Genomic DNA, 18,875 nt, shown 5'->3' with positions numbered 1-18,875 from the left:
AATTTAGAACTTTAACTTTTAGCTCAGGTCCATATTTTTCCATCACTATTTTAAAACTAATAGAATTATGATCACTGGCTCCAACATGTGTCCCCCTCCTCCACCACCGACACTTCTTCACTGACACCAACCAACCTTATTTCTCAAGAGATGGTCAGTTTTGCTCAATCTCTAGTAGGTACATTCACACAGTGAATAAGAAAATTTCCTTGTCCACACTTAACAAATTCCTCTCCATCTAAGCCCTTAACACTATGGCGCTACTAACTTGTTACTTCCTCCAAGGTGCATCACCTCCCACTTATCAGGGATAAAAATCTACAATAGCAAGATTAAATTGATTTAAAGTTGCACATGAAGACATGGAAGATGGAATGTAATGTGAATCAATGTGAAATTAGCCACAGAAAAAAGAAAAAAACAGAAGATGGTTTAAAAGGTGAAAAATTGAGAAAGGTTGGCGTCCGGGGGACCTGGGTATTGTCAAACATTAGCATGCAGGTCTAACAAGAAAGAAGGTAAGTGAAATGTTGGCCTTCATTGCATGGAGTATGGAAGTAGAGATGTTTTGTTGTAATTGTATGGAGTCTTGGTGGGACATCAGCTTGAATATTGTGTGTAGTTGAAGTCTCCTTATCTTATACTTTCCATTAGAGGATGTGCAAAGGAGGTTCACCAGAGCAATCCCTGGGATGATGGGACAGATTGAGGAAATTGGGCCTGTACTTTCGAGACTGTTGAAAAATGAGAGGTGATTTCATTGAAAGTTACAAAACTCTCACAGGGCATGGCAGGATGGACGTTGATATGATGTTTTCCTTGGTTGGTAGGTCTATAGTCAGGGACATAGGCTCAAACTACTGTATAGTGTTTGCCATTTTGGATTGGGAAGAGGAGGAAAGTCTGTATGGGAATCCTGCAAGAGCAGACAGTGGAATTTGAAGTGACTAAAATATGTGGAAATAGAATCTAATGTTGACCATGAAACCAGTGCTGATTGTCAGAAAAAAAAACCATCTGGTTCATTAATGCCCATTAGGAAAAGAAATCTACAATTCTAATCTGTTCTAGTGTACATGTAATAAAGCACATGGTTGACTCCCTGGCCCTCTGAAATAGCCTAGCAAACTACTCAGTTGGATCAATTGCTTCAAATTCTCAACAAAGAAATGAAACAGGACAGACCACCTGGTATCAACTAAGTCACCAGAAACAACAACAGCAAAAACAGCTGTAATGGTGCTGCAAAGTCCTCCTTATGGACATTTGGGACTTGTACCAAAATTGGGAGACCTGTCTCACAGACTAGTCAAGCAACAGCCTGACACAGTCAAACTTATAATGTCTCAGATGTCACCATCACCATCTCTCAGTATGTCCTCTCCCACTGGCAGGACAGACCCAGCAGAGGTGGCAGCACAGTGGTAGACAGTCAAGAAGCAGTTACCCAGGGAGTCCTCAACATTGATCCCGGACTCCATGAAGTCTCATGGCATCAGGTTTAATTAAAACAAGGAAACTTCCTGCTTATTACCACATACCATCCTCCCTTAGCTGTTGAATCAGCTGTTCTCCATGCTGAACATTAGGAAGCATTGAGGGTGGCAAGGGCACACAATGTACTCTGGATGAGGGATTTCAATGTCCACCACTAAGAATGGCTCAGCAGCAGCTATACTGTTCGAGCTGGTTGGGTCCTAAAGGAACATTGCAGCTAGACTGGGTTTGCAACAGGTGATGAGAGAACCAACAAGAGGGAAAAACATATTTGGCCTCATTCACACCGATGTGCCGCTTCAGATGCATCTGTCCATGACAGTATTGGTAAGACTGACTATTGCACAGTCCTTGTGGAGACAAGGTCTCACCTTTGCATTGAGAATACCCTCCATCGTATTGTGTGGCACTATCACCATGATCAATGGGACAGACTTGAACAGGTCTAGCAACTCAAGAATGGGCATCCATGAGGTGCTGTAGGCCATCAACGGCAGCAGAATTGTATTCAAGTACAATTTGTAACCTCATGGTCCCAGAATATCCCCAAATCAACCGTTACAATCAAGCCAGGGGATCAGCCCTAGTTCAATGAGGAGTGCAGGAGGGCATGCCAGGAGCAGCACTAGGCATATTGTCACAAAGCTGGTCCCTTGTGGTTGGAGGGTTCCTAGGCAGAAGATGAGGCGCTCTTCCTCTAGGCGTCGTGTTGCCATGGTCTGGCGATGGAGGAGGCCAAGGACCTACATGTCCTCCAAACAAACCCCACCACCAAGAATGTATTTCCCTCCCCTCCCCTATCAGCGTTCCAGGAAGACCACTCCCTCCGCGACTCCTTCGTCAGGTCCACACCCCCCCACCAACCCAAACTCTACTCCCGGCATCATCCCCTGCAACCGCAAGAAATGCAAAACTTCCGCCCACACCTCCCCCTTCACTTCCCTCCAAGGCCCCAAGGAATCCTTCCATATCAGTCACAAATTCACCTGCACCTCCACACACATCATTTACTGCATCCGCTGCACCGATGTGGCCTCCTCTATATTGGGGAGACAGGCCGCCTACTTGCGGAATGTTTCAGAGAACACCTCTGGGACACCCGGTCCAACCAACCCAACCGCCCCGTGACTGAACACTTTAACTCCCCCTCCCACTCCGCCAAGGACATGCAGGTCCTTGGCCTCCTCCATCGCCAGACCATGGCAACACGATGCCTGGAGGAAGAGCGCCTCATCTTCCGCCTAGGAACCCTCCAACCAAAAGGGATGAATACAGATTTCTCCAGCTACCTCATTTTCCCTCCCCCCACCTTATCTCAGTCCCAACCCTCGGACTCAGCACCACCTTCTTGACCTGCAATCTTCTTCCCGACCTCTCCGCTCCCACCCCCTCTCCGGCCGATCACCCTCACCTTAACGTCCTTCCACCTATCACATTCCCAACGCCCCTCCCCCAAGTCCCTCCTCCCTACCTTTTATCTTAGCCTGCTTAGCACACCCTCCTCATTCCTGAAGAAGGGCTTATGCCCAAAACATCAATTCTCCTGCTTCTTGGATGCTGCCTGACCTGCTGTGCTTTTCCAGCAACACATTTTTCAGTTCTTTATTCTGTTCTTTGTGTGTCATTGTGTAATTTTGTGAATACATTTCTGTCTGTTTTAAATCCTAGTAGTCAATCGAGCTATCTTACTTCAGGTAGTTTTCATTGCACACTTACCAAACTAAATTGCAAAGTTATGGTCTGGGATACCTGCTCAAGAATGTTTTGAGTGGTCTGGCCTAGTCTATAAAAGACTGGGGGCTCTTTGCCGGATTTTAAACAGTGAGTGGTAGGTGCTGGTGTCTTTATTTTGGGTGTTGGTTTGGTTGAGTAGGCAAAGCTTGGGGTATTAATGGCTCTTCCAATCACTCTTTCTGGATATGGATGTGGTGACTTTGGAAGTTTTGCAAAAGGTGAATAAGACCAAGCTGCAGGAATTAGCAGAGAAGCTGGGGTTGGAACTACCTGCTTCTGTGAGGATAGGAGAGATAATTACAGCAGTAGCTCAGCATTTAAACTTGCTGGAGAAACCATCAGAATCTGTAGAGATGGCAAAGTTCAATTGCAAATGAAGCAGCTTGAGTTAGAGGCCAGAGATAAGGTCAGAGCCGCAGAAATGAAATAGATTGAGTTACAATTAAAAGCAGAAGAGAGGGAAAAAGAGAGCAGAGAAATATAAAGAGAGAGCTTTGAACTTCAAAAGCTGACACTTAAAGAGGAAGGTCAGCTTAAAAAGCTAGAGATAAAGGCTGAGGGTAGGCTTAGTGAGGAAAAGAGTGAGAATGAGCAAGCCCCTGGTAGTCAGAAGCCGAGTGAGAAACTGTTTAAGTATATTCAAGCATTGCCTAAATTTGATGAGAAGGATGTGGAAGCCTTTTTCATTTAATTTGAAAAGATGGCTAAACAAATGAAGTGGCCAGTGGCAATCTGGGTTTTGTTGATCCAAACAAAACGTGTAGGTAGGACTAGTGAGGTATTCGCATCACTGTCAGAGGAGGTATCTGGGGAGTATGAGGAGGTGAAAAAAGCCATTTTAAGAGCATATGAGCTTGTACCAGAAGTCTATAGACAACGCTTCAGGAATCTAAGGAGGGACCCAGGTCAAGCCTACATTGAGTTTGAAAGGATCAAACAGAGTAATTTTGATAGCTGGATAAGAGCTTTAAAAATTGAGTAAACCTGTGATGCCCTTAGAGAGGGAATTATTTCGGAGGAATTTAAAAATTCCCTGCCTGAAGTAGTGCGAACTCATATGGAAGATCAGAGAATTAAAAACAGCAAGGTTAGCAGCTGAAGTGGCTGACGATTATGAGCTGATCCACAAAACACAGGTTGGCTTCCAGAATCAATTTCAGTCCATAAGGGATAGAAATTGGGGCAAAGAGGAATCCTCATGTGGAAAGGCAAAGATAGATCTCAGTGAAGGTCATAAGGAAAACTTACCACAGAGTGAAAAAAAAAGAAACCCTTGAGGGGGACAAAGAAGTTAAAAAGCTCCGGTGTTTTCATTGTAATAAAGTGGGCCACACAAAATCACAGTGTTGGTGGGCTAGGAGAAAGCCAGATGTAGGAAATCCAGATAAATCTGGGAGCTTTGTTGGACTAGTGACAAAAAACACAAGGCATGTTAGACAATTACCTCAGAGTATACAAGATGATCTGCTTAAAAAGTATACATGCAAAGTTAAATTTTATTAACATAAGCCAGGAGTAGCAGGTAAAGAGGTTACAATATTAAGGGACACAGCATCCTCTCTGTCTGTGATGCTGAAGGATGAGGAGATATGTACTCCTGAGGGACTATTGCCAGAAGAGGTACTGGTAACAGGAATTCATGGTGAGACAAAAAGTGCTCAATTATGTAAAGTAAGGCTAGAGAGAGGAGTAGAGAATTTGTGGTAGGAGTACTGGACAAACTCTCAGCTCCAGGAATATAATTTGTTCTTGCAAATGATATAGCTGATTCATCAGTAGGCATGCTGCCTACTCTAGTTGAAAAGCCAGTGGAGATGCAGGCAACTGAAGAAATGAAGGATGTTTTTCCAGGAATTTTCCCAGATTGTATGATCACAGGTCACAGAGGCACAAGCTGAAGCAAGAGAGATCAAAATGGACAGAAAAGGAAGCTGGCATAGCTGTATCCGAGACTTTTTTGATCAGAGAAGTGGGACAGAGAAGAAGCAAATAGGTAAACATGCAATTTTCTTTAGCTCTGCTAAGCTGATTCAGTTACAGCACAAAGATGAGAACTTAAAACAGTTATATTAAAAGGCATATGCAGAGGGGAGTGAATACCTTCCTGTGTGTTATTATGCAACAAATGATGACTTAATGAGGAAATGAAGACCATCACATATTGAAGGAGATGAGAAATAGGCAGAGATTCATTAAATTGTTTTGCCAGTAGGGTATAGAAAAGAGGTGCTGCAAGTAGCACAAGCTACCACTTGGAGGTCATTTAGGGGTAAGGAAAACACAGGCTGAAATACAACAACATTTCACTGGCCTGGACTGCACAAAGATGTCATTGAATTTTGCCAAACATGTCATTCATGTCAGCTAATTGGAAAACCACAGGCAGTAATAAAACCTGCACTTTTAATACCTATTCCAGCATTTGAGGAATCTTTCACAAGAGATTGATTGCATAGGTCCCCGACCTCAAACAAAAAATGGGAATAAGTATTTATTGACAATAATAGATATGGAGATCAGAGCTGAAAAATGTGTTGCTGGAAAAGCGCAGCAGGTCAGGCAGCATCAAAGGAGCAGGAGAATCGACATTTCGGGCATAAGCCCTTCTTTAGGAATGAGGAAGGTGTGCCAAGCAGGCTAAGATAAAAGGTAGGGAGGATGGACTTGGGGGAGGGGCATTGGGAATGACGGTGATAGGCCGAGAGGGGGTGGGGGCAGAGAGGTCGGGAAGAAGATTGCAGGCCAAGAAGGCGGTGCTGAGTCCGAGGATTGGGACTGAGATAAGGTGGGGGGAGGGGAAATGAGGAAGCTGGAGAAATCTGCATTCATCCCTTGTTGGAGGGTTCCTTGGCGGAAGATGAGGCACTCTTCCTCCAGACGTCGTATTGCCATGGTCTGGCGATGGAGGAGGCCAAGGACCTGCATGTCCTTGGCGGAGTGGGAGGGGGAGTTAAAGTGTTCAGCCACGGGGCAGTTGGGTTGGTTGGTGCGGGTGTCCCAGAGGTGTTCTCTGAAACGTTCCACAAGTAGGCGGCCTGTCTTCCCAATGTAGAGGAGGCCACATTGGATGCAGCAGATGCAGTAAATGATGTGCGTAGAGGTGCAGGTGAATTTGTGACGGATATGGAAGGATCCCTTGGGACCTTGGAGGGAAGTGAGGGGGAGGTGTGTGCGCAAGTTTTGCATTTCTTAGCGGTTGCAGGGGAAGGTGCCGGGAGTGGAGTTTGGGTTGGTGGGGGGTGTGGACCTGACGAGGGTCGCGGAGGGAGTGGTCTTTCCGGAATGCTGATAGGGGAGGGGAGGGAAATATATCCTTGGTGGTGGGGTCTGTTTGGAGGTGGCGGAAATGACGAAGGATGATACGATGTATCTGGAGGTTGGTGGGGTGGTAGGTGAGGACCAGTGGTGTTCTGTCCTGATGTCGATTGGAGGGGCGGGGCTCAAGGGCAGAGGAGTGGGAAGTGGAGGAGATGCGATGGAGAGCATCATCAACCACGTCTGAGGGGAAATTGCGGTCTTTGAAGAAGGAGGCCATCTGGATTGTTCGGTATTGGAACTGGTCCTCCTGGGAGCAGATGCGGCGGAGGCGAAGGAATTGGGAATATGGGATGGCGTTTTTACAGGGGGTAGGGCGGGAGGAGGTGTAATCTAGGTAGCTATGGGAGTTGGTCAGTTTATAGTAAATGTCTGTGTTGAGTTGGTCACCCAAGATAGAAATGGAGAGGTCTAGGAAGGGGAGGGGGAGTCTGAGACAGTCCAGGTAAATTTGAGGTCGGGGTGGAAGGTGTTAGTAAAGTGGATGAACTGTTCAACCTCCTTGTGGGAGCACGAGGCAGCGCCGATACAGTCATCAATGTAGCGGAGGAAAAGATAGGCGGTGGTGCCAATGTAGCTGCAGAAGATGGACTGTTCCACATATCCTATGAAGAGGCAGGCATAGCTGGGGCCCATGCGGGTGCCCATGGCTACTCCTTTGTTTGGAGGAAGTGGGAGGATTGGAAAGAGAAGTTGTTCAGAGTGAGGACCAGTTCTGTCAGTCAAAGGAGGGTGTCAGTGGAAGGGTCTGGTTGGGTCGGCAGGAAAGGAAGAAGCGGAGGGCTTTGAGGCCTTTGTGATGAGGGTTGGAGGTGTATAGGGACTGGATGTCCATGGTGAAGATAAGGTGTTGGGGGCTGGGGAAGCGAAAATCATGGAGGAGGTGGAGGGCGTGGGTGGTGCCCCAAACGTAGATGGGGAGTTCTTGGACTAAGGGGAACAGGACCGTATCAAGGTATGCAGAGATGAGTTTGGTGGGGCAGGAGCAGGCTGAGACAATGGGTCTGCCAGGGCAGTCAGGTTTGTGGATTTTAGGCAGGAGGTAGAAACGGGCGGAGCGGGGTTGTGGGACTGTAAGGTTGGAGGCGGTGGATGGGAGATCCCCTGAGGTGATGAGGTTATGGATGGTCTGGGAGATGATGGTTTGGTGGTGGGAGGTGGGGTCATGGTCAAGGGGGCAGTAGGAGGAGGTGTCCGCGAGCTGGCGTTTAGCCTCAGCAATATAAAGATCGGTGCGCCAAACTACTACCGCGCCTCCCTCGTCTGCCGGTTTGAAGGTGAGGTTGGAGTTGGAGCGGATGGAGTGGAGGGCTGCACGCTGTGAGGGTGAGAGGTTGGAGTGGGTGAGAGGGGTGGACAAGTTGAGACGGTTAATGTCGCGGCGGCAGTCGACTATGAAGAGATCGAGGGCAGGTAAGAGGCCAGCACGGGGTGTCCAGGTGGATGGGGTGTGTTGGAGGTGGGAGAAGGGGTTGTCAGAGGGTGGGCGAGAGTCTTGGTTGAAGAAGTAGGCGCGGAGGCGAAGGCGGCGGAAGAATTGTTCAATGTCTCGCCGCGTGTTGAACTCGTTAATCCGGGAGCGTAGGGGGGATGAAGATGAGGCCTCTGCTGAGGACTGATCTTCCATCCTCAGAGAGGGGGAGGTCTGGAGGGATGGTGAAAATACGGCAGGGCTGGGAGCTAGGACCCGGTGTGCGGCTGGAGCTGGGAGAGGGGGCGAGGTTAGTTGTGGTGGCAGAGTTGGGCGTGGGGGCGGTGTTTGGGCGTGGGGGTGGAGATCGGTGTGGGGGCGGGTTAGGCGTGGGGGCAGAGATCGGCATGGGGGCGGGGTTAGGTGTGGGGTCGGAGATCAGCGTGGGGGCGGAGATGCATGTGGCATGGTTGTTGTGCAGGTGAGTGACATCACTGGGGGCGGAAGTAGATGCGGCGACGGCAGAAACGGTGTTGTTCCCGGTGGCTGTGGACTCCGCGGAGGCCGTGAATCTCTCGGCAATGGTTTTCCTGGCGACCGTGGAGGCGGTTGTCTTGGCGGTGATCACGGAAACTGTGTGTTAACCTTAAGAGAATCCTGAACTAAGACTCCCAAGTCACTTTGTACTTTAAACTGCTGAAGCCTTTCCCCATTTAGAAAATAGTCTACACCTCTATCCTTCCTACGGAAGTGCATAAGCTTACACTTTGTCACATTGTATTCCAACTGGCACTTCTTTGCCCACTCACCTATCCAAGTATTTCCGCAACCTCATTTCCTCAATACTATCTGTCCCTCAACCTATCTTTGTCTCCTAAATGTCAAATGGTTAAAAAATGATCATGGTGACCATGAAATAATTGATGTAAACACACACCTGGTTTATTAATGCTCTTCAGGAAAGGATATCTGCTATCTTTACTCTGTCTGGCCTACATGTGACTCCAAACAACAGCAATATGAATGAAATGGCCTTGTGTGACACCCACATCCCATAGAAGAATATAAAACAGTGTTTTCAAATGCTTTTCTAGTAGGGCTAGTGATCAGAGGAACTCTGCCCTGTTCAACTTACCTGAATGCACCAAAGCAAACACTTCCAATCATGTAGTACAGAGTGTAGAATACCAACAAACATTGCAACAAATTTAAGAGAACAATCTGAAAAAAAAAATGTAAAGCCAAGTTGGTTAGGTCATAGAGTCATAGAGATGTACAGCATGGAAACAAACCCTTCGGTCCAACCCGTCCATGCCGACCAGATATCCCAACCCAATCTAGTCCCACCTGCCAGCACTCGGCCCATATCCCTCCAAACCCTTCCTATTCATATACCCATCCAAATGCCTCTTAAATGTTGCAATTGTACCAGACACGAATTCAAACAGCAAAGGTAACTGTGCAGGTTTTCTCTCTCTCCTGCACTGTCCTCACCATATGCTTCCATTGTCTGCTCTTCTCCCTTTTAAACTGCTGTTGTTTTGACTCTTTTTTTTCCAAAGTTCCAAAACAATGCAACAGCATATAAAACAGTAAATGCAGCTCCTGGAATTTGAGGAAATCACCACCAACACCTAAAATACCTCAAAAAAAGGAGCAGCTCTTACAGCCAGAAATTTTTCCCATCCTCCATCTTGGATTACCCAGAATCCTTAGTGTTTATACACTTTGTCTGATCTTCAGTTGTGTGTGACAATGACAGCAATATTAATTTAAATCCCCTGTCAGGAAACTGATGGAATCAGGAGGAACAATGACTTATTAGTGATGATAAGTTTTGAAGTTTGCAGAAAATAAGGAGGTGTGATTAACATTTTTAAAATACTGGTTTGGCTTCAACTGGAGACAGTCTATTCTGATATAATGCAATAGTTCCATTCCCATGCAATCTCGCGTTATAGGAAAATCGCGTAATAGCAGCACCATTTACACCAATGGGACCAAAATGGTGTTTTAGTGAATAAAGATAAGGAAAGTTCACGTTCTGCAAACAATGATCTAAATTCTTCAATCATGTTGCATTGTGCTTCAGTGGGTCGGTGTGGACTTGTTGAGCTGAAGGGCCTGTTTCCACACTATAAGTAATCTAATCTAAAATAAATGTTATAGCCAACTCACATTGAAGAAACATGCGTTATGGCAGAACCGACTGTGCAATCCAAACTTAACTTAGAAAACAGTTGCCTATGATCATACCTGATGCTGCATCATTTAACTCTGTCTCAGTCTTTATGCACTTTGTTTCCATTTTTTCAATACTACTATTGGGCGGCATGGTGGCTCAGTGGTTAGCACGGTTACCTCACAGCACCAGGGACCTGGGTTTGATTCCAGCCTCAGGCATCTGTGTGGTGTTTGCACATTTTCCTTGTGTCTGCATGAGTTTCCCCGGTTCTCCAGTTTCCTCCCACAATCCAAAGATGTGCAGGTTAGGTGAATCGGCTGTGCTAAATTGTCCACAGTGTTCAGGGATGTACAGGTTAGGTGCATGAGTGAAGGGTAATGTAGGGGAATGGGTTTGAGTGGGATGCTATTCAGTGGATTGGTGTGGACTTGTTGGGCCAAACAGCCTGTTTCCACACAATAGGAATTCTAATTCTATACCTAGATGCCTAACCATCTGCCAAATTAGTTAAAATACTCCCTTGTAGCACTAAGTTCCCAATTTGGATCTAGCCCTGATTGTGTTTAAATGTAAACCAGTGGTGAACAGATTATTAGAAGCCACAGAACGGTCTCTAGAACTGCAGAATTCAAAACCCTTTTTCTAATGTCAAAAGTTACACATGTCAAAAGCACTGCTGCCTCACAGCACCAGAGACCGGGCTTCAATTCCCGCCTCAGGCAACTGTCTGTGTGGAGTTTGCATATTCTCCCCGTCTCTGCGTGGGTTTTCTCCCATAGTCCAAAAATGTGCAGATTAGGTGAATGCTAAATTGCCTGTCATGTTAGATGTAGGGGAATGGGTCTGGGTGAGTTGTTCTTCGGAAGGTCCGTGTGGGCTTGTTGGCCCGAAGGGCCTGTTTCCACACTGTAAGTAATCTAAAAAAAAGTAATGACCTGAATCCTGTTTCTATTCAGTAATTCACAGCACTAGGACCAATTCACAGATAATTATCCTCTCCCACAAGACTATCAAGTCCCTAGTTAGTACTCTCATATGGAGAAAAAGAGCAAGATTTACACTCAGCAGAAGGAGCTTTGTGCCTATGCTTCTTGAAAGGCAGCTATCCAGTTTAATAACATTTTCCATCTCAGTCTGTAACCCTGTAGGTTACAGTACTCCTAGTGAATATCTAAGTTTTATATATGACAAGGCTTTCCGCCACTACCATTAATTTTAGTTATAGTTAATTCACCTATAACACGCTTTTGTTAAATGCAATTTCTCTGTAAAGCGATCTGTGAATTGCCGGCCTTTTCATAATAAAGCGAATTCCCGTTCATTTTTACGCAATTCTCATCCCTGGCACGAGGTGTTGGGGAACTGGGCTCCGCGACGGCATCACGTGATCAGCCAGCTCATGCAAAGCTTCACGAAAGCTATTGTACAATGTTTGTGCTCATGGACCTGGAAAAGCATCGTGAAAATGTCTGTACAGCCTGAGGACAAGAAGCTGGGAGCAATCTGTTAATTTAAAAACTAAAAGAGTTAAGAGTGAAGTTTCACTGGAATTGACTAACAGTAAAAAGACAATATTGAGGAGCAGTTTGAAAGTTGGCTTTGTTGTTTGTATTAACAGCTATTTCTTTTTCTTGAAAAAATGTTTAGATGTTAAAGAATATCTGCAGACTCAAGTGAATATGTTTCAGTGACTAATCACTACAGTAACCCAACAGCAAAAACAAAATACTAGTACAGGGGCTTAGGCATGGTCAGTCAGTTGTTCAGGGTGGTCAGAGTCATGAAACTCTGCACACAGTGGGTGAGGGAGAGAAAGGTGGGTGGAATGCTGTTACTTTTGGTGCATGTGTGGAGATATCCTGAGGGGTGAGTAGACTGTGCAGAAGAAATTCAGGGTTAGTCAGGGTCACATGTTGGTGAGGAAGAGAGTGCAGGAAGATGTTGCAGGAAATAGTGGGTTCAATAGCAGAGATATCAATGAGAAGATGGTGGCACTTTCACTGGCAGAATGGCCAGGATTTTTCTATAACATGCCATTTCATGGGAATACAACAACGGTGTTATCAGAGAACTACCTGTATGTGTATAAATGCACAAAATAAGGTTGGTTAGCTGAAAGTAGACAAGAGGGAATATAGTGGCAAATACAGAGACCTAATCTAAAAAAAGAGAACTGGATTTGTAATATTCTTAGGTAAATGATATTCAGGAAAGATAGAGACGATAAAAGTGAGAAGGCAGTGGGTAGCAAAGGTTTTGAAGAAGGAAAACATTAGCGTTGGAGAGAATGTCCTTGAAGGATCAAAGATAAAATAAGGCACTGTTAATAAGGTGTGGATGCAGCTGCACTAGTAGCCTTCAAAAGGGAATTGGATAAATACTGGGAAAAGAAACTTGCAGGTTTATGGGGAAAGAGCAGATGAGTGGGACCAAATGGATTGCTCTTTGAAAGAGGTTGTACAGTCATGATGGGCCAAATAGCCACCTTTTGAACTGCATTATTCTAAACTTTTATGATACTGGCTCTAACTCAGAGTCCAATGATCATTTCCCTCATTATAAATGATATAGAGATCAAAATGGCCTGCTAATATTCACTGTTAATAGCTGTTTAGGCAAGTTAGCAGGCAGCTACTGGTGTCTTTGGAAGTAAACCACTGTATGAGTTACAGCATTTAGGATTGTAGGGTGGAAAACTATGTAAATTAAAATATGGTGCAGCATATATGTACACATTCCAGCTAATGGACATTTGTGCAAAATGCTTTGGCGATCAATGTACACAATTAATTCCATAGAAATAAAAATTTAAATTTCATCCTTCTAAAAGCAACATTTTATTTTCGTCTTGTTGCTTCAGTTGCCCCAAAACTAGTTTGATTTTATTCACACTTGAAATATTAGTTTTTCAGAATATCAGAGCAAGTCAGCTGCAAAACTGTCTCTCCAGTGACTTTTTTTAAAAAAGTAATTCATTGTAATAGTCTGACATATCTGAAGTGTTCTTAATATTTATTTTGTTCTTATCAACCAGCAACATGGAAGAACAGAATCATATAAATTATGGTGCATTACTGAATTAATTGATTGCTTTGAAACTTTTATTGTTATTTAATCATTTTTAGTAAATGCAATCTGCAATGAAGAATCGCATATCTAATTTACATGTGTGATGGTTAGAAGAGCGTTCATGTTCACCATTTTATTGATTAATTCTGTAGCTATTTTCTATCTTTTTTAAAAATGTAGTCATGGTAATCTTGAACATCCACTGCAGAAAATTGCCTCTTTTGGAGTTAAAGGGGAAATCAAAAAGAAAGTCATCCCACAGTCACCGTCATATGCTTTTGGATCATCATCTCAGAGTGGCATTTTCAGAGATCTGATTTTCACAAATCCATCGGTAGTAATCATGATCTGATTGAAATTAAATAGAAAGATTCATTCTCTCTTTTAATAAAAGTGGTTTTGTCAAGTATATCTTAAATTAAAAATCAGCTTGTTTGGCTTTGAAGCATATTTAAAGATATTATCCTGACATTCATGCCAAAAAATGACAACAATTGTTCTGTTTTAATTGGTAGCAATATTATGTACTGTGGTATTGAACCACATGGGCGAAACGCTCCCAGATTCTAATTCTGGTTGATGATGAGTTAACACATGTCACCTGTAATCTTAACAGGATTGCTAGAACTCGCATCAATGGTCCTAGGAGGATAAAAATCATCCACAATTCTAGCTCTCATGACCTCACCAAAGCTCTGCCCCAGCTGCAAAATTGAATGTGTTAATTGAATGAAAAGAGAACTGGGCTTGTGTGATGACTTCTGTGCAGGACTAGCCTATTGGTGTAAGATAAACAAGGAGAAAGTGAGAATTGCAGATGCTGGAGAGTCAGAGTCGAAGAGTATGGTGCTGTTTCGGGCATAAACACTTCACCAGGAAATTAGGCTTGTTCCTGATGAAGGGCTTACGCCCATAATGTCGAGTCTCCTGCTCCTTGAATGCTGCCTTGACTGGCTGTGCTTTTCCAGCACCACACTCTTCGACATTGGTGTAAGATGAATAACATACATATGAGTAGGTACAAAAGAATTATCAATCCATGGCAAATTTGATCACAGCAATTGTTAGTATATTCAAAATAGTTAGGAAGGGGAGTCTGTCTGCAGTGAAAGTGTTGTGGTGTTATGCTGAAGGCAGTGGAAATATTCCTCCCTTAACTAATTGTACTTAAAAAATTAGAACAAGTTCAAATTGGAAAGAGCTCACGATAGTTAGCTCCCGATAAACAGCTAGTACTGGGCTCAAATGGTGTCTGTACTCAATATTAATGTCACACAAAAAGATTTGGAATTTCTAGATTATTCATTATTTATTATCATCAGTCATTATTGATTGTAGTAAAACTCTGAAGTTCTTGAGGGAAAACAATCCACCATCCTTACTCTGTTGCATGGCATGTGACACCAGACCCAGAGCAGTGTGATTTATGACACTGTGCACTTCAGAACTTTAATAACTGTTCATGGATTGAAAGAATCTGCATTAATGTTTCTGGAATAAACTGTTTCTGAGATAAAAGAGAAGCTCAAAGTGTTAGAAAGGAATTAAAAGCAACAAGCCAAGTAATCATTCCTGGGGGGGGAAGAAATTGTAGCAGCGTAGACAAACTGTGAGATAGGAAGTAACACCTACTTGACAACCAGCTGCCTTGTGACAAATGGGAAACTAAGATTGCCTGCAGAAGAATTTAAGGACTTAATGTCAGGCAGGCTGTATTTCGAAATGACAGCTAATATCGAATATAACAGGGAACAGAGAAGCTAAATTGAGAGCATCTGGCTTTCACTCCAGATAAGAAAGCAAGCCACAGATTTGGTGACTTCAGGAGTGTCATAAGTCATGTCACACGACAAGCTTAACAAGACAGAAAATCCTAAAGATTCAACTTCAGGATTTTTCAACAGCAGAACTGTGGAGAACCAAACTGCACAAGAATTGAACCCCGGACACATCCAGAGCCAGACGCTCTTGCTTCAATCATTACTAGATTCCACCAATAAATGGGTAATGGCTAAATTGTGTTGTGAGGCTTAACTTGCTTAGTTGAGGGGTTTAAATGATTGTTTCAGTATTTGAATCTGTGGAATTATTTACTGCAGAAAGCCATAGAGATCTGGTCATTCAGTTTATTCACTGAATAAACTGAGACAAAGAGGTTTTTAAGGCTGAAGCATATGCAGCAATCTTCAGCCAGAAATGCTAAGTGAATGATCCATCTCAGCCCCCTCCAGTGAGCTCCAGCATCACAGATATCACTCTTCAGTCAATTTAATGTTTCTTTCAGAACAGGGTAAAGCCAATATTAAAAATCTGTACTGTTGCAACTCCAGCTCTGACAATAATTGGAGGTGCTGGATAAGAACTAGGAGCAGGAGTAAACCGTCTGGCCCTTCGAGCCTGCTCCACTGTTCAATAAGATCACGGCTGATCTTCTTGTGGCCTCAGCTCCACTTACCTGCCCGCTCACCATAACCCTTAATTCCTTTATTGTTAAAAAAAATCTATCTTAGCTTTAAAAACATTTACTGAAGTACCATCAACAACTTCAGTGGGCAAGAAATTCCATAGATTTACAACCCTCTGGGTGAAAGAAGTACCTTCTCAATTCAGTCCTAAATCTGCTCCCTTCATCTTGAGGCAATGCCCTCTTGTGCTATTTTCATCTGCCAGTGGAAACATTCTCTCTATGCCAATTTCATCTATTCCCTTCATAATTTTATATGTTTCTATAAGATGCCCCCTCATTCTTTTGAATTCCAGTGAATATAATCCCAATCTATCCAGTCTCTCCTTATAAGCCAACTCCCTCAACTCCAGAATCAACCTCATGAACCTCCCCTGTACCCCGGGGATTCAGGAAAAGTCGATTTGAACCCACTGCCCTATGAATTCTCAACTCTGTTCCTTTGGTGAACATCATAAAAGAGTCATGATTTGGAGATGCTGGTGTTGGACTGGGGTGTACAAAGTTAAAAATCACACAACACCAGGTTATAGTCCAACAGGTTTAATTGGAAGCACATTAGCTTTTGGAGCGCCGCTCCTTCATCAGGTGATTGTGGAGGGCTCAATCCTAGCACGCAGAATTTATAGCAAAAACTTAGTGTAATGTAACTGAAATTATACAATGAAAAATTGATTGTCTGTTGAGTCTTTCATCTGTTTGAATACCATGATAGTTTCACTTCTTTCATGTGTAAATCACAAAATCTTTTTTTTAAAGTTGCATTCTCAGGTTAGCTGTTAGCAATGGGTGATAGCCTTCCACTATCACCTGATGAAGGAGCAACGCTCTGAAACCTAGTGTGCTTCGAATTAAACCTGTTGGACTATACGAATACCTTCAACATATTGCCCATTGTTAACCTGAGAATGCAACTTTTGAAAAAAAGGTTTTGTGACTTACACATGAAAGAAGTGAAACTATCACTGTATTCTAACAGATGAAAGACTCAACAATCAATTTTTCAATGTATAATTTCAGTTACATCACACTGTAAGCTTTTGCTATAAATTCTGCGTGTTAGGATTGAGCCCTTTACTACCACCTGATGAAGGAGCGACGCTCTGAAAGTTAGTGTGCTTCCAATTAAACCTGTTGGACTATAACCTGGTGATGTGTGATTTTTAACATCATAAAAGAGAAAACGACTCAGGGAGACTATAATTTCAGTTCACTCGCAGTCTACACAGTTTTACAATTTACAGCACAGAAACAGGCCATTCGAGTTAATAGTTCAGTGGCTTCCTCCAACCCTTTTCACTTCAATTCCTCTGTTGTTTCTTTCAGAACAGGGTAAAGCCAATATTAAAAATCTGTACTGTTGCAACTCCAGCTCTGATAAATACAATCAGTTCCTGCCATCAACGGATTTGATTGGTGGGTTGAACGTGTTACTAAAACTTCCCGTGTTTGTTCAACGACAAAATGTCAAAGGGTAAAAACATTGTTCATAGATCAAATTAATTCTTAAAGTATGTATTGTCATTACTAAAACAACAAAATTAGAGCATTGCAATTTCCCATTCTTCATCAGATACAAAGCTACAGCTCATCCCCAGGCAGTATCTACATTTTATGTCTAAAGTAAATCGGTTTTGCAAGCTTCTGATCTTGAATGTCTGAATAACTAGCTGTGTGTGCTGGTGAGGAAGTACAATATGGAATTTGCTAAGTGCATCATAATCAAGAGGTGAACGCTGGTTTCAAAATCCTGTATTAACGTCATGCGTATATTCCCTCATCTGTCATTACGGCCAATGTTGGAAACAATGGCGTTTCCATGCTTTTAAAAATAATATTGTTTGTATTTGCATTTAATTACGATTATTAACGGAATAACAAACCCCAAGACGGCGTCTCATTAATGCACTTGGGGAGAGGGCACCTTATTTATTTGTCCAGCTGTTGTGTTGCTCGGGCCAGGGAAATGGACGCTTACTTCCGTTTCTGAGAGCGAGGACTGTGTTTCACCAATGAATCCTCAACCTCTCAAAATGGACTGTTAATCTCCTACTATCTCCCAATGTCCATACCTTAGTGCCTGCGGTTTTGCTTTTGAAGGCCATGTAAATATCACATCGATTTCGAAGAGTCTGGGTAGTGTCCCATGCTCATTTCTTTCCATCTCTTTTCACTTCTTTTCCATGTCTCTATCGGATGTCCTTGATGTAAAGAATGAAACAGCGCCTACCGCAGATCAAGTGGATAACAATTCGCCTAATTCCGAGAGCGCCCATCTCCACTGTCGCAAATTTCGTTTTAGTTTTTGCAAATCATATAACTTGGCTTTTTAATTGAAGTTTTCTGCATGAAATATCGGGATCCCAATTTAGTTAAAAATCGAAAGAAGGGTCACTCGACCTGGAACATTAACTGATTTCTCTCCACAGATGCTGCCAGACCTGCTGAGCTTTTCCAGCAATTTCTGTTTTCGGTGCTACTTTTGTTATTTGATTCGTTCAGGTTACACCGTTTAGGGCTGGAAATAGTGAAGTGGACGTCAGCACGTACGAGAACAATCTGCATTAAAATAGCCCTTTTCACGTCCTCAGCATGTCCAAAAGCGCTTTGCAAAAGTTTTGGAACGTAAGAAAGGGAGAGATAACAACTCACAAATAGCAATGTAATAAATCTGTTTCAGTGGTGTTGATTGAGAAATAAATATTCGCCAGCGAGTCACTTGGGAGAACTTAACCCCTACGTGGCTCTGCTGTTCTTTATAATAACGCCATGGGATCTTTTCTGCGAGAAGATGCTGGTATATTGTTTAAGATTTCAGCTGAAAGACCGCACTTCCAATTGTGCATGTATGCATGCACTGATATGTCGTCCTCAATTGTGTACAGAAAACTGTGAGTGGTAAACCCACAATCTTTTGACTCAGAGTCAAGAGCACAACTCCCACTGTGCCAAATCTGACTCCTAATCTACATGGAGTCCATTGTAGCGTGGTACCAGAAAAGAACTGCATTTCCAAAGGGAAGAGCCAATAGTACTGGCACCAGTAGAAAACCAATATATTATGGTAGGAGCAAATTACTGCAGATGCCGGAATCTGTACTGAAAACAAAAAAAAAATTGGAAGTCAGCGGGTCAGACAACACACATGAAGTGACCAAGCTAATACGGGTATTTCAAGTCTAGATGACTCTTTATCAGAG

The 18,875-nt window shown here is 43.4% G+C and overlaps 1 protein-coding gene across 2 annotated transcripts in view; it reads right to left on the bottom strand.

Moving 5' to 3' along the window:
* Nucleotides 1-17,961, bottom strand: part of LOC140453408 (putative transmembrane protein 244) — a 46,132-nt gene extending 28,171 nt beyond the window's left edge. The window contains exons 1-2 of one of the 2 annotated variants that reach the window (XM_072548055.1): nucleotides 17,748-17,933; nucleotides 9,093-9,178 (exon numbers count right to left, since the gene is read on the bottom strand). In XM_072548055.1, coding sequence (XP_072404156.1) covers nucleotides 9,093-9,178; nucleotides 17,748-17,780 — 119 coding nt within the window. In that variant the 5' untranslated portion in view covers nucleotides 17,781-17,933. Of the gene's footprint in view, nucleotides 1-9,092; nucleotides 9,179-17,747 lie in introns of both variants that reach the window. The other variant, XM_072548056.1, reaches the window with a different exon arrangement.
* Nucleotides 17,962-18,875: the final 914 nt, after the last annotated feature.

The sequence above is a fragment of the Chiloscyllium punctatum genome, chromosome 27, assembly GCF_047496795.1.
Source record: "Chiloscyllium punctatum isolate Juve2018m chromosome 27, sChiPun1.3, whole genome shotgun sequence".
Lineage (NCBI taxonomy): Eukaryota > Metazoa > Chordata > Chondrichthyes > Orectolobiformes > Hemiscylliidae > Chiloscyllium > Chiloscyllium punctatum.
Note: the sequence above shows the minus strand (reverse complement) of the source record. Positions and strands in the feature narration are given on the sequence as shown.